A 16189-nucleotide genomic window follows, 5' to 3' on the forward strand; every position below is an offset into this window, starting at 1 on the left:
ATGACACATATTGATTTGTCAATAAAATCACTTTCATATGGTCATATTTGTGATCTATAAAAGTATTAGCCATAATAATATTATCAAGGAGATGATAAATGGGCTTGTTTTTTCAGCTTGGTTTCTTCAGATGTGGTGTGTGGATGATATTGATACTTTTAATGCTATTTTAGCCACTACTGTAATCCCTATTTTCTTTATTTTTTTTTCAAAAGTAAACATGCCCTTTTTCTTGATGAAGTCAGTTATTTTTTTTCTTATTTTCTTTATAAAGTTTGTAGCTGAAAATCCATTTTAAACTTACAAAATATTGTTAAACAGTAATAAAATTTGTATAGCTTTGTTGGATAAAGCAGAGAGCCATTTAGTCCCTTATAACTAAAAGATAATGCTTATTTCTATGTGGCCTTCCAAGCTAAGTCCATTTACTTCTTGCTAAGATGGAATAAATCAAGCCCACAAGAATATTTTTGATACCTACTTTTTGCCAAGCACTGTATTAAGCATCAGGTATACAAAGGAAGACAAAAGAGCACAGAAATAATGGGGGAGACGACATGCAAACACGTATATAGAAACAAGATATAGAACTATGTTTGTGTGTGTGTGTGTGTGTGTGTGTGTGTGTGTAGGATTTAATCAACAAATGGAAGGAGATAACATTGAGGAAAACTGGAAGAGGCTCTTAGAGAAGGTGGGCTTTTAACTGAGAGTTGCAGGAAGCCAGGAGGCAGAGATGAAGAGGAAGAAAGTACCAGGCTTGGGGGACAGTCAGGAAAAAATACCCAGAATCAGGAGACAGAATGTTGTATTAGAGGAATGGTGTCAAGAAGGCCAGTGTCCCTACATTGAAGAGTGCCTAATAAGGTATGAAAAGACTGGAAAGGCAGGAATAGGAAGGCTTTGAATATCAAAGAGAAGTTTTTTGTATTTTATCTTGGAGTAATAAGGAATTTATTTATGTTTTATAAGTTATCATTTATATATTTTTATAAATGTATAAGGTAATTAACAGGAGTTTATTAAATAAGGGGAAGGGGTAACATGGTCAGAACTGTACTTTAGGAAGATCCATCTAACAGTTGAATGGAAGAAGGATTGGAGTGGGGAGAGATCTGAGGTGGGGGACCAACTAGCAAGCAATTGGACTAATCCAGGCATGCATCATTGAGGTAATAATAGTGTCAGGGGAGAGGAGGTGTTTAGGAGAGATATTGTGAAGGCCGAAAAGAAAGGAATTGGTAACTGATTAGTTATATGGAGTGGGAGTAGGTGAGCCTTCCAGGATGATATCTGGTTTGGGAGCCTCGGGGACTGGGAGGATGGTGGTGCCATCTACAGGAATAACAAAGTTAGGAAGAGTAAGACCAATTCAGTTATATTTGTCCATAGCAAATGAGTTCCATTTCTATTTTTATTTAGAGATATCTAGATCTTTAAAGTAAAATAAGAATATGTTTCCGTAGACTGGGTCAAGTGAGGAATAAATTGGTCTTTATTTTGTTCTATGTTATTTGTAGGGCAGGTATTTTTTAAATTTTGAAAATATCCCAAGTCATTTGTTTAACACTTTCTCCATAGCTGTAACTTTTTTATAAATGCTATCATTTTATCTTTCTGAATCAGAGTATGGATTTGAGGTCCTCAAACTGATTTATTTGAGTACTCGATCTTTCCATCCAAAAGTTTTATTACAAGATGCATTTGTTTCATCTTTATGACTGCCACCCAGAAAAATGGTTATTCTTTCGATTCCAATCCTCTTTCAAGAGCTTTGGCACAAGAAAACCAGCATGTTATACACTAGTACCTTGTTGCTATACCTCCAAACAAGTTTTTCAGAGAACTTTCCTTTTAATGGACTTTTTTCTTCAGAGTTGCTTAAAACTCTTGTAAAAACTCAGAAACCTTTGTGTAGCTCTTGAGTGATATTTTTCAATGCATGTGATTGCTTGGGAAGTGTGTAGTGTGCCCAGATTGCCCATTTTTAAGTAGTGCTTTGGCCCGACTTCAGTGTAACTCCATCAGTGAAAGGTCTTACACAATTCTAACAGGTTATATAATTTTTATCCAAAAATCATGAATTTATATTAACCGTCTTCTCAACTAACTATATATTGTTACATCTTCCCTAATGTCAGTCTCAATACCATGTTGCACATACAGAATTGAATGAGTATCTTTATATCTCTTACTTTATTCACTATTCATGTGCTGTAAGATAGGAAGATTTTAGATTCTCATCTGATCATGAAGATCTTCATCTAGAGGGCATTGTTATTGACACGTATTAAGAAATAAGCATTTGTTAAACACCTATTATGTGCCAGGCATTGTGTACACTACTTTACAAGTATCTCGTCCGATCCTCACAACAGTCTTGAGAGGTAGGTGCCATTTTTATCCCCATTTTACAGTTGAGAAAACACAGAGGTGAAGTGATTTGGCCAGGGTCACATAGCTAGTAAATATCTGAGGCTGTATTTGAACTCGGATCTTCCTGACTCCAGGCTCAGTGCTCTGGCACCAAAATCTATGTTCCCTAGTTGCCTCAATTATTGCCATTATTAATATACCAGATGTATTATCATTATTTCTATGTAATACTATAGAATATGATAATAATATAATAATCTATAGAAAGTTATCTTTTTTATTACCATTCAAAGCTGCTCTTTGCATGATTTGCTAATTATCATTTGATCCTGATCAATAGCTATCAATAGCGTTACCTTGTCTCCTGTCATAATATTTCCAGTGGACAGTTCTGTAGGTACCAGAAATCTTCGTTGCAAGACATTTTCATGGTGCTATTTCATTGAATTAGGTTTTATCGGCACCTAAGATGTTCACACAGAGCAAACCAGTGGTCTTTGCTTTCTCTCAACCCAACAGCAAAACTTGTGAATGACAATTCAGAGCAAACTAGATTATATTTTCTAGATTGGAGCTCTTTCCTTTCTGTTTCTGTATTTTTATTCCCTAAGCTACATCTGTATTCTTTTGTTTGTATCAGTTTCAGCTGTTCCATTGGCTCAGCTTCAAATTAGTTATGTATTTATCCATTATGAAAGTATGTTATTTCCCTCTGAGAATGAGAGATAATAAACATCTAATACAAATTTAAATTTAACTGTTGAAATTTCAAATTAATCTCAATAATAGTTCTTCAGCTAATTTAGCATTGGCAGGATTTGGGAAGAAGCAGCTAATTATATTATACTGACTAAAATGAATGATGAGAAATATAACAGATAGCATCCTATTTTTTTCATACACTAAAATTATTTAGGTAAATAGCGATTGTTTCTGTTTTTTCTAGAAACTCTGAGCATGATTCCCTCCCAGACTGAATCTTTCATGAAGGCAAACTAGGCCATCTTTTGCTTCATTTCTTATCTAGCATTAAGTCACGGAATCACTGAATGGGTGTTGCCTCAGACATTTGAGACCTGGGAGAGATCTTAGTTTAAAAAGGCCACGGTCCTCCACTTCATCCGGAGCCATCACTAGTCATCCTGACCTATGTCTTGCCATTGGACTCAAATGTCTGTAAAGGAGAGAGTGAGGCTGAAGACTTTGCATAACCCCGCCTCACTTAAATCCATTTCGCTTACAAATCAAGACTCCCCGTGTCATCGATCCTCTTTGAAGGAAGGAGGAACAATAATATTGTTTAAGTTTGAATTTTCACACTGTATGTTTAAATGTAGTACATAGTGTGACAACAAAGCTCATTCGGGTTAAGTCATCATTTTGAAGTCTTCATTACAGAGAAGCTCCTAGCTGCTTTTAGTAGAGGGGATTTCCTCATATGGGAGTTCCCTCTATCAGTGAAATCCTAGGTCTAGTATAGCCCTCTCATTTTATAGAGGAGACCCATGTAGGTTATATGATTTGCTTAGTCAGAGAGGTAGTGAGTAGTAGAGCCAAAATTATAAACAATGTTCTGGGTATCAAAAGTATTGCTCTATTTACCAGGCCACATGCTATTCGTTATGTCCAGAGGAATATCATAGAATCTTGATGTGGGAAGGGACCCAGGTGGCCATCTTGTCTAATCTGTAACTCCTGCTTTCCCCCCAAATCCCTTCTGTGATTTAACTAATGAGTGCTCATCTAACAACTTCTGTTTAATGGCCTCCATTGAGGGGGAGCCTACCCTCTACTGATGGGAGTCCATTTGCAGAGAGCTCACCTCGGTAGGAAGTTTGTACTTAGATCTTGCTTTAGTTGTCCCCTTTTGCCATTTCTCCTACCCCATTGGTGCACCTTCAGGGGACAGACAGAGCATGTCCCTCTTCTATAACACCTTTGAAGGCAACTCTTATCCCCCATAAATCTTCAGATGAAGTGGACCAATAGTATGAACTGAAGATTCTTTACTGTCCTGGTTACCTTCCTCTAACTGCTCCCCCTATTTGAGACAGTTTATTTTTATTTATGCCTTTTCTTACATCACATTCATTTCTACATCTCTTCCTAGAGATCCATCCTTGGGGCAAAGATTAAAAAAAAGAGGGGAAAGGAAGCCATTCGGCAAAATGAGCCAAACCATTTGCCACATCTGATTTATAGTATTCCCCACTCCTAGACTTATACCTTTGTGAAAAAGGGTAAGGGCCTACATTTTCTCCTCTGCTCGCCAGAGCCAAACTCCATGATTGTTATATTTAATTTCTGAAGTGCTATCATCTGGAAGAGTTATCAGCTATATTCTGGCCCCAGAAGGTACACTTAGGGATGGTGGGAAGGAACTGTGAAAGGGGACATTTGCTGTCAATTTGGAGCTCTTATTGTAGCCTAAGAACCCGTTGGCTTTTGGAGCTGCCATGTCATATTCACTTATTTTGAGGTTGCTGCCCATTATCATCCATAGATTTTTTTTCAGGCATACTCTTCCCTAGCTATATCTCACGCATCTTGTACCTGCGTAGTTGAATTTTGAAACCCAAATGTACGACTTGATATGTGTCCAGATTAAATGTCATGTCAGTTTCCCAAATGCTCTGGTGTCTCTGGCCGAGGGGCATGGCCTAGATTGGCAACTTCTTAGAACACCACTTGGATTTTGCCTCTGCCTCAGGTAGAGTTGCAGAGGTGGCTGCTTGGCTCGCTTGCCTTTGGGAAACTCTCCGTGAGAAGAGAGCTTTTCTTCCAGAGATCTCAAGGGGCAAGAGAGGCAGGGCAAGAGCCTGGGAGACGGCCCGTCAGCAGCCCCGCGACGGCCTCTGTTTTCTGAAGTTTGTGGGATGATGCCAGCGTCTTCCTCTGAGCATCTCCCCCCACCCCCTACCTCCAGTCCATTCAGACAGCGCTATAAAGCCCAGCTGTACTTGGCCACCCTCGCTATTTCATTATCTCTTTTCTTTGCCTAAGAAAAAGATCCACAATATTGAAGGAGTATCCGTCTTTTGAGAAGCTGCTTTTCCCACCCCTCTCCCTGGCTCCTGGCCACCCGCGTGAGTCACTTTCTTCTGTCTTTAATTATGCTGTCCCCTTTTGTCTCCAGGACGCCTCACTCACATGCTGAATGTTGGCTTCCCACTTCCCACTTGCGTCCAGGAACGATGTGAGTGGAGGGGAGTCTCAGCAGAGGTCTTTCACGACCTGCCAGGAACTCACTGCCTGATTACTTTCCCCATTTCCTGGCCCAGTTAGTAAAGGGCCTCCTGGGCCCCATCCTGGATGAGCTGGAGGTATCAAGCGGTCTTTGTCTTTTCTAGCAGGGGCTTTGGTCTAGCATATGGATGAGGTGCAGGCATTCAGCAATGGTTTAGCCAGTGCGAGGAGGGAACTGAAATCATCGTAGGAGAAACTTTGGAAGAACTTCTCCATGGTGAGCTCTAGGCACACTCACCTGCCGGTTATCATGTTCCTCCTGGCACACATTACAAAACTACTCTGTCCTTATCACTGTTGACAAACCTGAATCGTGTATTGGAATTGAGGTAGGAAATATATCATTTTCAGCAGAAGTTCCTAACCAAGATCCCCCCTTACAAATTTCAGGTGCTTTTCAAGTCTTTCTTTGATTATCGTTCACTGATAATCAAAGAAAGTGATGGCCTTTTGGGATGGGACTTATGTTCTACCAGGGTAGCCCCGGTAGTCAACCCAACGACACAGGGCCCCTGCGTTGTCTCTGTGCTCAAAGCCTTTTTGTTGATTCAAGTGGCTTTCTCTGTCCCTAGCAACGTACCTTTCAAGTCTCTTTTTTAGTTGAATTGCATTTGGTAAGAAACCTGGTTTATTAGCTAGACTGAAGGGTTAAGGAGTTGCATTCCCCAGGCTATGACTTCACCTGGGCATGATGGGAGGGATTGTAGAGATGCCATGATGTGGAAGAAGTGATTAGACAATCAATCAACAAGTATTTATTCAGTTCATTCATGGTATCAGGCACTTTGCAAGGTGCCCCGTGTTTGTTTCTTGGTCATGGCTGAGGATTTCATTGGGGCCAGAAGATCCCAGTGTGAAAACTCCCTTCAACAACGTGGAGTAGCGCCTTCTCTACCACGTGCTGTCTTGGAGAGCTGCTTAGAGGTGTACTAGATAAAGTTTGATTTCTAGGTTGGTTTCACTGATGGCAACTCCATTCAGTGAGCTATGTTTTAGTTGCCTTTTGTTAGGGATCCCTACCTTTAAGGACCTGGAAATCAAGATGAGAGAGAATGATGAGGTGATAGAAGAGAGGAATTATTAGAAAGGGGGAAGGAATAATGGAACATCAATCAAGGCCAGTGATGTCAAACTCAATAACAAGGAATTCCTACCAGCAGTATAAGGAATTAGAAAACCCCAAATTAACATTGTCTATGTTGTTGTGAGGCCACTAGGTGGTGCTGCAGTGGATAGAGCACAGGGCCTAGGATTGGAAAGATCTGAGTTCAAATGTGGCCTCAGACACGTGTTAGCTTGTGGCCCTGGGCAAGTCACATAACTCCTATTTAACTCAGTTCCTCATCTGGAAATTGGGGACACAACGCAGAAAAGAAATGAGAGATCATTCTAGTATCATTGTCAAGAAATTGTCCATGGAGTCCCAAAGAGTTGGACACAACTGAACAAAAGCAACAATCTTGTGTTATATTTCTAACTTATTGTTAAACACTACTCAGTGACATTTTATTCTGGTTTAGGCAGGGCTGAAAGTTGGATACCTCTGGGATTACTGAGGCCCAGACATGTGAAATGACTGCCCAGGGTCACATAGGTTGTAGATAACCAAGTCAGGATTCAAATCCAGAACCATAGGCTTCTAACCCAATACTCTTTCTTTAGAATCCATGGTTCTACCTTTCAGGGAAGGTAATATAAAGACTTGGAGGCTTCTACATCTCACATTTTGGTTTTTTCTACTTATTTGGGTATCTCTTACCTCCCATATATGATTGTAAACTGCATGAGAGCAAACACTGCACCTCATTCTTTTGGGACCAGCCATCGTGACAAACCATGCTGCCATTACTCAAGAATGGTTTCCGAGTCTGAGTGGGCTACCCAAGTCTCCCACTGGCCTTTAATTTCTCTTGAATTTCTTCTAGTTCTAGACTCAGCCAGTCTTTCTTTGGAGACTTCTAGTGAGGCAACCAGGTAGCACAGCTAGATGTACAGCGAAAGGCCTAGAGTCAAGTAGACTTAAGTTCAAATCCAGCCTCAGACATGTAACTGTGTGACCTCGGGTAAGTCATTTGATCTCTGATTGTTTCCATTTCTTCAACTATTTCCCAGCAGTGCTGTGAGGATACAATGAGATAATATTTATAAGTGCTGAATGTAGTGCCTGACACATAGTGGAGATTTAATAAACACTTGTTATCTTCCTTCCTTTCAATGAAGGGCAGACGGACATCTCTTAAGAAGTTATTTAGAGATTACATCAGAAATTACTAGACAGATCATTGCTTATATATTCATCATCTCCCACTATAAAATGTAGCTCCTCAAGGGCAGAAAGTGTTTCGTTTTTGTTTTTCTATCCCCATTGCCCAACAAAATGTCTGGCATATAGTAGATACTTAACAAATGCTTGTTGATTGACCGCTTAAAATTGTTTCCACTCTGGTTTTCAAACTAAAGTTTTTAAAATATTTTCATAACTGTATTTCAATATAATAGACTTCCTTTTAAGTCCTTTAACTTTATATATACACACAGATGTATAGATATAGATATATAGATATATCTATATATCTGTGTGTATGTATATGTCTGTCGGTCTATCTATAATATTATCCATTGAAAAACCTGGCTCTAAGAAAGACTCCATGGGGTTTACCAGATTGTTGCCCGAAGGGTCCAGGATACAAGAACAAGTTAAGAACTTCTGCAGTACAGTACAAGATCCTTGAAAACAGGGCCTATTTCCTTTCATTTTTGTATTCTTCCTTGCTTTGTATACCATTGGTGTCTATTAAATGCTAATCAATTGATTAATGCTGTTTCCTTTGAGGAGAGTATAAGCTTCCTGAGGACAGGGATTCTTTTAATAGTATTTTATTTTTCCAAATCCATGCAAAGATAGTTTTCAACATTTACCTTTGCAAAACCTTGTGTTCCAATTTTTTTCCTCTCCCTCCCGGCCTCCTCTCCCCTCCCTAACACAGGCAGCAATCCCTTTATAGGTTAAACACGTGCAATTCTTATAAGCCTATTTTCCATATTTGTCATGCTATGCAAGAAAAATCAGATCAAAAGGGGAAAAAAGGAGAAAGAAAAAGAAACTAGCCAACAAATAGTAACAACAAAAGGTGAAAATATTATGCTGTGATCCACATTCAGTCTCCATAATCCTCTCTCTGGAGGCAGATGACTCTCTCCATCACAAGTCTATTGAAATTGCCCTGAACCATCTCATTGTTGAAAAGAGCCAAGTCTATCAGAGTTGATCATCCCCATAATCTTGTTGTTACTGTGTACCGGAACTCTTTCTTTGCACCTCATGTGAGATAAGGTTTCTTTACAAGCCAGATTCTAAAAAAAAAAAAAAAAAAAAGGCCTCCTGGCACTCTCCCTATCCCCACTTCATTCCTTTTCAGTTCTTACAGGTCTGTGATACTAACTTGTTTCTGAGGAAGCTGGGCACAATGGGAATGGAGCCGGGGCTACTCAAGGATTTCCCTTGTGTTCTGTGAGGACACAGGGCAATAGCCTCTGCCATTCTTGGTTGTTATACAGTTCTTCCTTCCATATCAAAGGGGTAAGGGGCACAGCCACTCCTTTAATTTGGAAAATCTGCATAACATGCTTTGGTTCTCCTTTATATCAAAGATGTCTGAATTATTCTGGCAAAGATCAGATATATTGATAGGATATAATATTATATATATATATATATATATATATATATACATATATACATACATATATATATATACACACATACACATACATACATACACACATATTTACATACACACACACACACACACACACACACCCCTTTTATGCATTTCTGAGGTTCTAAACTTTTTCTGTCATCTACAGCTTCTGCAAAATTCCCCCCAAATTCCTATTTAGTTTTTTATGCCAATCTGTGATATATTGAAAGTGTGATGGGGAAAGTTGTAACGGGGAAGAGATAACTATAATACTTATATGCGATGGTCTTATAGAGCTTGGTGTTTGCAGCGCTCTGAACTGTGGATCAGACCTGGTAGATGTTGTAATGGCAGAATTCAATCTCAGGGGAACTGTTGGAACAAATGCAGTTCTCTTTTTATGATACATCACCCAGGGTAGAAATGATTTATGCTGGAGCCCAGACCGTTGGCCTGTGCAATCCCATATAGCCTGGAAAATGATTTGCCTAATTATGAGGTCAGGGATCCCCAGGCTGCATTCCCATGTGTCTCAGACCCTGTCTCCTAGCTTGCCCTGTGTCTCCTCTCTCCCCTTTTGGGCCCCTTCATTTCTGCTGCTGGATATGACCCAGTGCATTTATGGTTTTGAGACTTAAAACAGACTACTAATAAAATCACAAGGAGCCAATAAATCACCCTCCTCTTGTTTTTCTCTTCAAAGCAGTTGGTCTGCGATCTGATTTAGGAAGTGACTTAAGAATTAGAGTAGAAAGAACAGTGGCCTGGAAGTTGGGGGGCTGGAGTCCCAATTTTGGTCCTGCCACTAAGATACTATGTTAAGCTTTGACGAGTCCTTATATATCAAAGTAGTTGATTTTTTTTTCCAGTGAGGGAATCAAATTAATGCCCTGCCCAACTTAGACATTCTATGGAGTAAGGCAGAGGGGTCAAACACATATTTCTACCACTCCTGAGTACAATCAAGCCAGATTCAAATGGAATTGGGTAAAAGCTAATAAAATTAATAAAAATACAGCAAAACCTAGATTATCTTACATTTGAAAATTAAGTCAATCTGGAGTCCCTGGGGATTCTTTTGTGTAGATTGGTAGCCCTCATTTTTATTAGAATTTCTCACTTCTGTAGTAAAGTCTCTTTCATCTCTACCAAGGTCCTTTTTGACTCTGACCTATCAGATTCTAAAACTACAGTAAGTTTTTGCTGGTAACTCCTTGGAACTCACTGACTCTAAGGCACAGAGTCATGGAAAATCCTCCAAAGCTCTAATTTGATCATCTAACTAACGTATGCTTCCTTTTCTTGTAGGTACAAAACGCTAGTGATTTGTTGATCAAACCGCTGGAAAATTTCCGTAAGGAACAAATTGGCCTGACCAAGGTAGGTTTCATTCTACTTCCTCCACATCATGGATAAGATGCTCTTATAGCAACTCAGTGGCTTATTGGCCACATGCTAATCTAGTTTAAACATAAGAGGTATTGATGGTATTCTAGGTACCTTCTCTGAAAAGAACATTAGAGTATGATTCAATAGGCCTGGATTTCAGGCCTAGCCCTGTCAGTAGTTTGCCATGTAACTATAGGCAAGTCACTTTTTCTTCTTTGGACCTCAGTTTCCTTCTCTGGAAAATGAAGTAGTCCAATCAGAAACTCTCTAAAGTCCTTCTTATCCCTAAACCCTTGGATTCTATAATTTTCTTTCTGTTTTATTTGGGATATATTTCTTCTAACACAAGAAGCCAAAAACAGTATTTAATAAACTTCCCAGAAAGCTTTTTGTACTGTAAACCAGTGTGGAAATGAGGCTTAGCGGGGGTGAAGTGCCATGACGCAGATCAGGGACTTTAGCCCAGGTCTTGGGACTTCAAATGGAGGCCTCTTTCTACCATAGTGAGTGAAAAAGACCCATGTGGTTCGAGTAATGGTTCCTCTCTACTTGCCTGGCACAACAATGGCGTGAGAAGGGCTGGCAAGGAAACCTGTATTTAGCTGGAAGAATTTATTCCTCTTGGTCAGCTAGGGTCTCATTGTGATCACGATTGAATGAGTAGATAGAAGAAATAAGTGGTCGAAAGAACAGTTTCCAAAAGCAGAAATATAAACTATCAAAAGCCCCATAAAAAGCTTGCAAATAACGAATGCCAAAAGAAATGTAAATGAAAATGGCTGAGGTTTTGTTTTAAACCTATAAAATTAGGAAAAAAAACGCAAACAGAATTGGATGTGCTATGGGAAGGCAAGCACATTAATAGGCTGTTGGTGTACTGTGAATTGATCAAGTTGTTCTGGAGAAAAGAATTCAGAAATATGTGGAAGAGACTAGAAAAAAGTTCAGAAGAAGACAGAAGAGTAAGGGAATTGTGTTAAATATAATGATAGAAGTTGGCAGTTTTTGTACACAAAAAGAAGATAATTTGGAATTATTTAAGAAAAATAACTAAACTCTTGCTAGTTTTTGCTTGAGTAATCTCACTACCAGGTATATTCCCCCAAGAAGAACAAAGAAAATATTGCTATAGTTGTTCAATATTCTGTGATCATATCTGAGACCAAAAACTGGGGAGCTGTGGGAGTCAAGTAGAAATGGAAGATACCAGGATCAAGCAGGACCCAAATGAGGGCACATATTTGTGAGCTTTTGATTTTACCAAGGTTTCAAATGTTAGAGCTGGGAGAGGCCATAGAACAGAGTAAGTCAGAGTTGGAAGAAGACTTAGAGCATAGAATTTCAGTTGGGAGGCCCTTAGAACTGAGGCTTTCAGAGCTGGGAGAGCCTTTAGAACTGAGAATGGAATAGATCTAAGAACAGAGAATGTTCCAGCTGGGAGTGTTCTTAGAACAGGGAATGTTAAAGCATGGAGGGATCATAGGAGAGAGAGTGTCAAACCTGGGAGGGTTCTTAAAACAGAGAAGGTCAGATCTGGGAGGATTCTTAGAACAGAGAAGGTCAGATCTGGGAGGATTCTTAGAAAAGAACATGTTTCTTGGCAGCCTTTTTTGTAGTAGCAAGAAACTGGAAAGTGAATGGATGCCCATCAGTTGGAGAATGGGAATGTTATGGAATATTGTTGTTTTGTAAGAAATGATGAGCAGGATGATTTCAGAGAGGCCTGGAGAGACACGAACTGATGCTGAGTGAAATGTGCAGAACCAGGAGATCATTGTACATGGCAACAAGAAGACTATTCGATGATCAAATCTGGTGGACGTGGCTCTTCGACAATGAGATGATTCAAACCAATTCCAATTGTTCAGTGATGGAGAGAACCATCTATCCCCAGAGAGAGAACTGTGGGAGCTGAGTGTGGACCATAACAATATTCTCACTCTGTTGTTATCTGCTTGCATTTTGTTTTCTTTCCCAGTTTTTTCCTACTTGATCAGATTTTTCTTGTGCAGCAAGATAACAGTATAAATATGTACGCATATATTGGATTTCACATATACTTTAACATATTTAATACGGTTTGCACTACCTGCCATCTAGGGGAGGGGGTAGATGGAAGGAGGTAAAAGTTGGAACAGAAGGCTTTGCAAGGGTCATTGTTGAAAAATTACCCATGCATATGTTTTGTAAATAAAAAGCTCTAATAAAAAAAGAAAAGAGTATGTCAGAGCTGAAAGGGTACATAGAGCAAAAAATATCAGAGAGGGAGGGTAATTAGAACAGGACATATCAGAGCTGGGAAGGCCCTTAGAACAGAGAATGTTAGAGTTGGGAGGCTTCTTAGAACAGAGAATGTTAGAAATGGGATCCTTCTTAAAATAGAGAAAGAAGTGTGAAGATTATTAGGACAGGGAATGTTAGAAGTGTGAATATTCTTAGAATAGAGAATGTTAGCCATGGAATTGTTCTTAGAAGAGAGAATGTCAGAGCTATGAGGGTTCTTAGAACTCTAGGTTCCGAGCTCGAAGATTCAGAAGTTGCTTAGAAAAGAAAATGTTAGAGATGGGAGGGTTCGTAGGACAGAAGATGGAAGAGATGGAAGGATTCTTAGAAAAGAGAATGATAAAGGCGAGAAACACAGAACAAAGGAAGTTATAAGTGTGAGGATTCTTAGAACAGAGAATATTAGGTTTGGGAGTGTTCTTAGAACGGAGAATGTTAGAGGTGGGAGGATTTTGAGAGTGGAGAAGGTTACTACTAGGAGTTTCCATTGAAATGAAAATTTTAGATTTGGTTTGGTTCATACAACAAAGAATATTACAAGTTGGAGTATTCTTGGAACAGAGAATGTTAAAAGGTATTAGGATTTTTGAATAGAAAATGTTAGAATCGGGATTGTTCTTAGAACAGAGAATGTTAGAGTGGAGAGCGTTCTGAGATTGGAGAATATGAGCCCTAGGAGGTCACTTGGAAATGAAAATTTTACATTTGGGATAGTTCTTAGAAGCAAGAAATAAAAGGTGAGAATTCTAAGAACAGCGAATGTTAGAGGCGTGAAGATTCTGAGAACAGAGAATGTTAGAGGCGTTATGATTCTTAGAATATAGAACATTAGCCCTAGGGGTGTTCTTAAAATAAGAACTTTAGAAGTGGGAATATTTTGATAATGGAGAATATTAATGTTAGAAGTTTCCTTGGAAACTATATTTCAGATGGCTCTGAGAACCAAGAATTTTGAAGGTGTGAGGATTCTTGGAACAGAGAAAGCTAGAGGCATTAGGATTCTTAGAAGCGAGAATGTTAGAGGCGTTAGGATTCTGAGAATAGAGATTATTAGAGCTGGGAGTGTTCTTAGAACATAGAACATCAGAGATGGTGAGGATTTGGAGACTGGAAAGTATTAGCTCTAGAAAGTTCCTTGGAAAAGAAAATTTTATATTGCAAATGGTTCTTAGAACCAAGAATGTTAATGGTGAGATGATTCTAAGAACACAGAATGTTAAAGATGTGAGGATTCTGAGAACAGAGAATGTTGGAGGCATTAGGATTCAAAGAATAGAGGTTATTTGTATTAGCACTGGAAACTTCCTTGTAAAAGAAAATTTTATATTTCAAAAGGTTCTAAAAGCCAAGAATGTTGATGGTGTGAGAATTCTGACAGCACAGAATGTTAAAGGTGTGAGGACTCTTAGAACAGAGAATTTTAGAGGTGTTAGGCTTCTTAGAACAGAAAATGTTAGAGGTGTTAGGATTCTTAGAACAGAGATTTTTAGAGCTAGCTGTGTCCTTAGGAATAGAGAACATTAGAGGTGTGACTATTTTGAGATTGGAAAATATTAGTGCTAGAAAGTTCCTTGGAAAAGAACATTTTATATTTCAAATGGTTCTTAGAACCAAGAATGTTAAAGGTGTGAGGAATCTTAGAACAGAGAATGTTATAGATGTTAGGATTCTGAGAATAGAGGTTATTAGACCTGGGAGTGTTCTTAGAACACAGAACATTAGCGGCATGATTATTTGGAGACTGAAGATTATTAGAGCTAGAAAGTTCCTTGGAAAAGAAAATTTTATATTTCAAAAGATTCTTAGAACCAAGAATGTTAAAGGTGTGAGGATTCTTAGAATTGAGAATGTTATGTATTGGTCATCCTGCCATCTAGAGGAGGGGGTGGAGGGAAGAAGGGAAAAAATTGGAACAAAAGCTTTGGCGATTGTCCATGCTGTAAAATTACCCATACATATAACTTGCAATAAAAAGCTATTAAAATAAAAAAAAAAGAATTGAGAATGTTAGAGGCATCAGGATTCTGAGAATAGAGGTTATTAGACCTGGGAGTGTTCTTAGAACCTAGAACATTAGCGGCATGATTATTTGGAGACTGGAGAATATCAGCGCTAGAAAGTTCCTTGGAAAAGAAAATTTTATATTTTTATATATATTTTTAGAATATATATATATATTCTAAAAATATATATTTTTAGAAGGTGGAATTTCAGGTGGAGGGATCCTTAGAGTATACAGTGTTAGTTAACAGGTAACTCAGAATGGGAGGTTCCCTCCCACATCACTATGCGATATAACCACCAGCTCTAAAAGAAGGAAATTAAAGACTAGGAGCAAGTTCAATGTCTCCTTGTGCTTAGAGGTATAGCCTGGACGTGGCCGTGGATGTTCTTTTTCCGAACAGTACTTCTGTATTTCCCTCTGATTTTCCATGTTGAATTGAACGTTCTTCTCCGATTCCCCAAACTGATGAATCAGCAGTGTCCCTTCATAACCTCTCCAGGCTTCCTTTGGCCCCATTCCTTGCCCAGCTTGGCTTGGAGTCTTCTGGCCACCTACTCTAGGCTCATGTTTGGATAATTTCTGCCGTCCCTCCCACCTCCCCAAGGCCCTGAGCCCAGTTTGGTCGATTCCTCCCACTGTGAAGCAAGCTTGATTTGCAGGACCCACCTCTTCCTCCAGATGCAGCCTCTGACAGGTCCAGTAGACCACAGCAGCACAAATAGGACCCGGGCCAACTCTGTGCATAATGGGCTCCTTTCATCCCCTAGCTCAGAATGCACATTAGCTATAGTGAGAGAAAGATGCAGTCATCCCCTCGAGATGCGAGACAGGGAGATCATTTGTGCTCTTCGAATCATATTTTTCATGCCTCGTCAGAGGTGCCCACGGCCTGTTGTTTGCAGGATGCCCTTGATGGTAGGAAGGGCAGATGTGGCTAGTTGCTGGCCGGGATCCAGCTGCTTGGACTACAACATCAGAGCCTGTGTCTGAACTGATTTCCTGGGGGCTTGATGCTTGGGACAGAGCATTCTCAATCGACAGACGCTGGGCAGAGGAGAATAGGGCCCTTGGTCTCAGTGCTTCTTCCTCTCTTCCAAGAGGGATCGATCCATTGGTTGGATCAGTAATTTTTCTTAAAGAAACGCGTCTGACCTGGAAGCGGGGAGGATCGGAAAGACGTAAGGAACGG

General features: G+C 39.5%; 1 protein-coding gene across 3 annotated transcripts in view; it reads left to right on the forward strand.

Moving 5' to 3' along the window:
- Positions 1-16189, forward strand: part of OPHN1 (oligophrenin 1) — a 326710-nt gene that overhangs the window by 127293 nt on the left and 183228 nt on the right. For all 3 annotated transcript variants that reach the window (XM_051969072.1, XM_051969073.1, XM_051969074.1), the window contains one exon: positions 10632-10703. In XM_051969072.1, coding sequence (XP_051825032.1) covers positions 10632-10703 — 72 coding nt within the window. The remainder of the gene's footprint in view (positions 1-10631; positions 10704-16189) is intronic.

Source organism: Antechinus flavipes, chromosome X (genome assembly GCF_016432865.1).
Source record: "Antechinus flavipes isolate AdamAnt ecotype Samford, QLD, Australia chromosome X, AdamAnt_v2, whole genome shotgun sequence".
In the NCBI taxonomy this organism is placed as follows: Eukaryota; Metazoa; Chordata; class Mammalia; order Dasyuromorphia; family Dasyuridae; genus Antechinus; species Antechinus flavipes.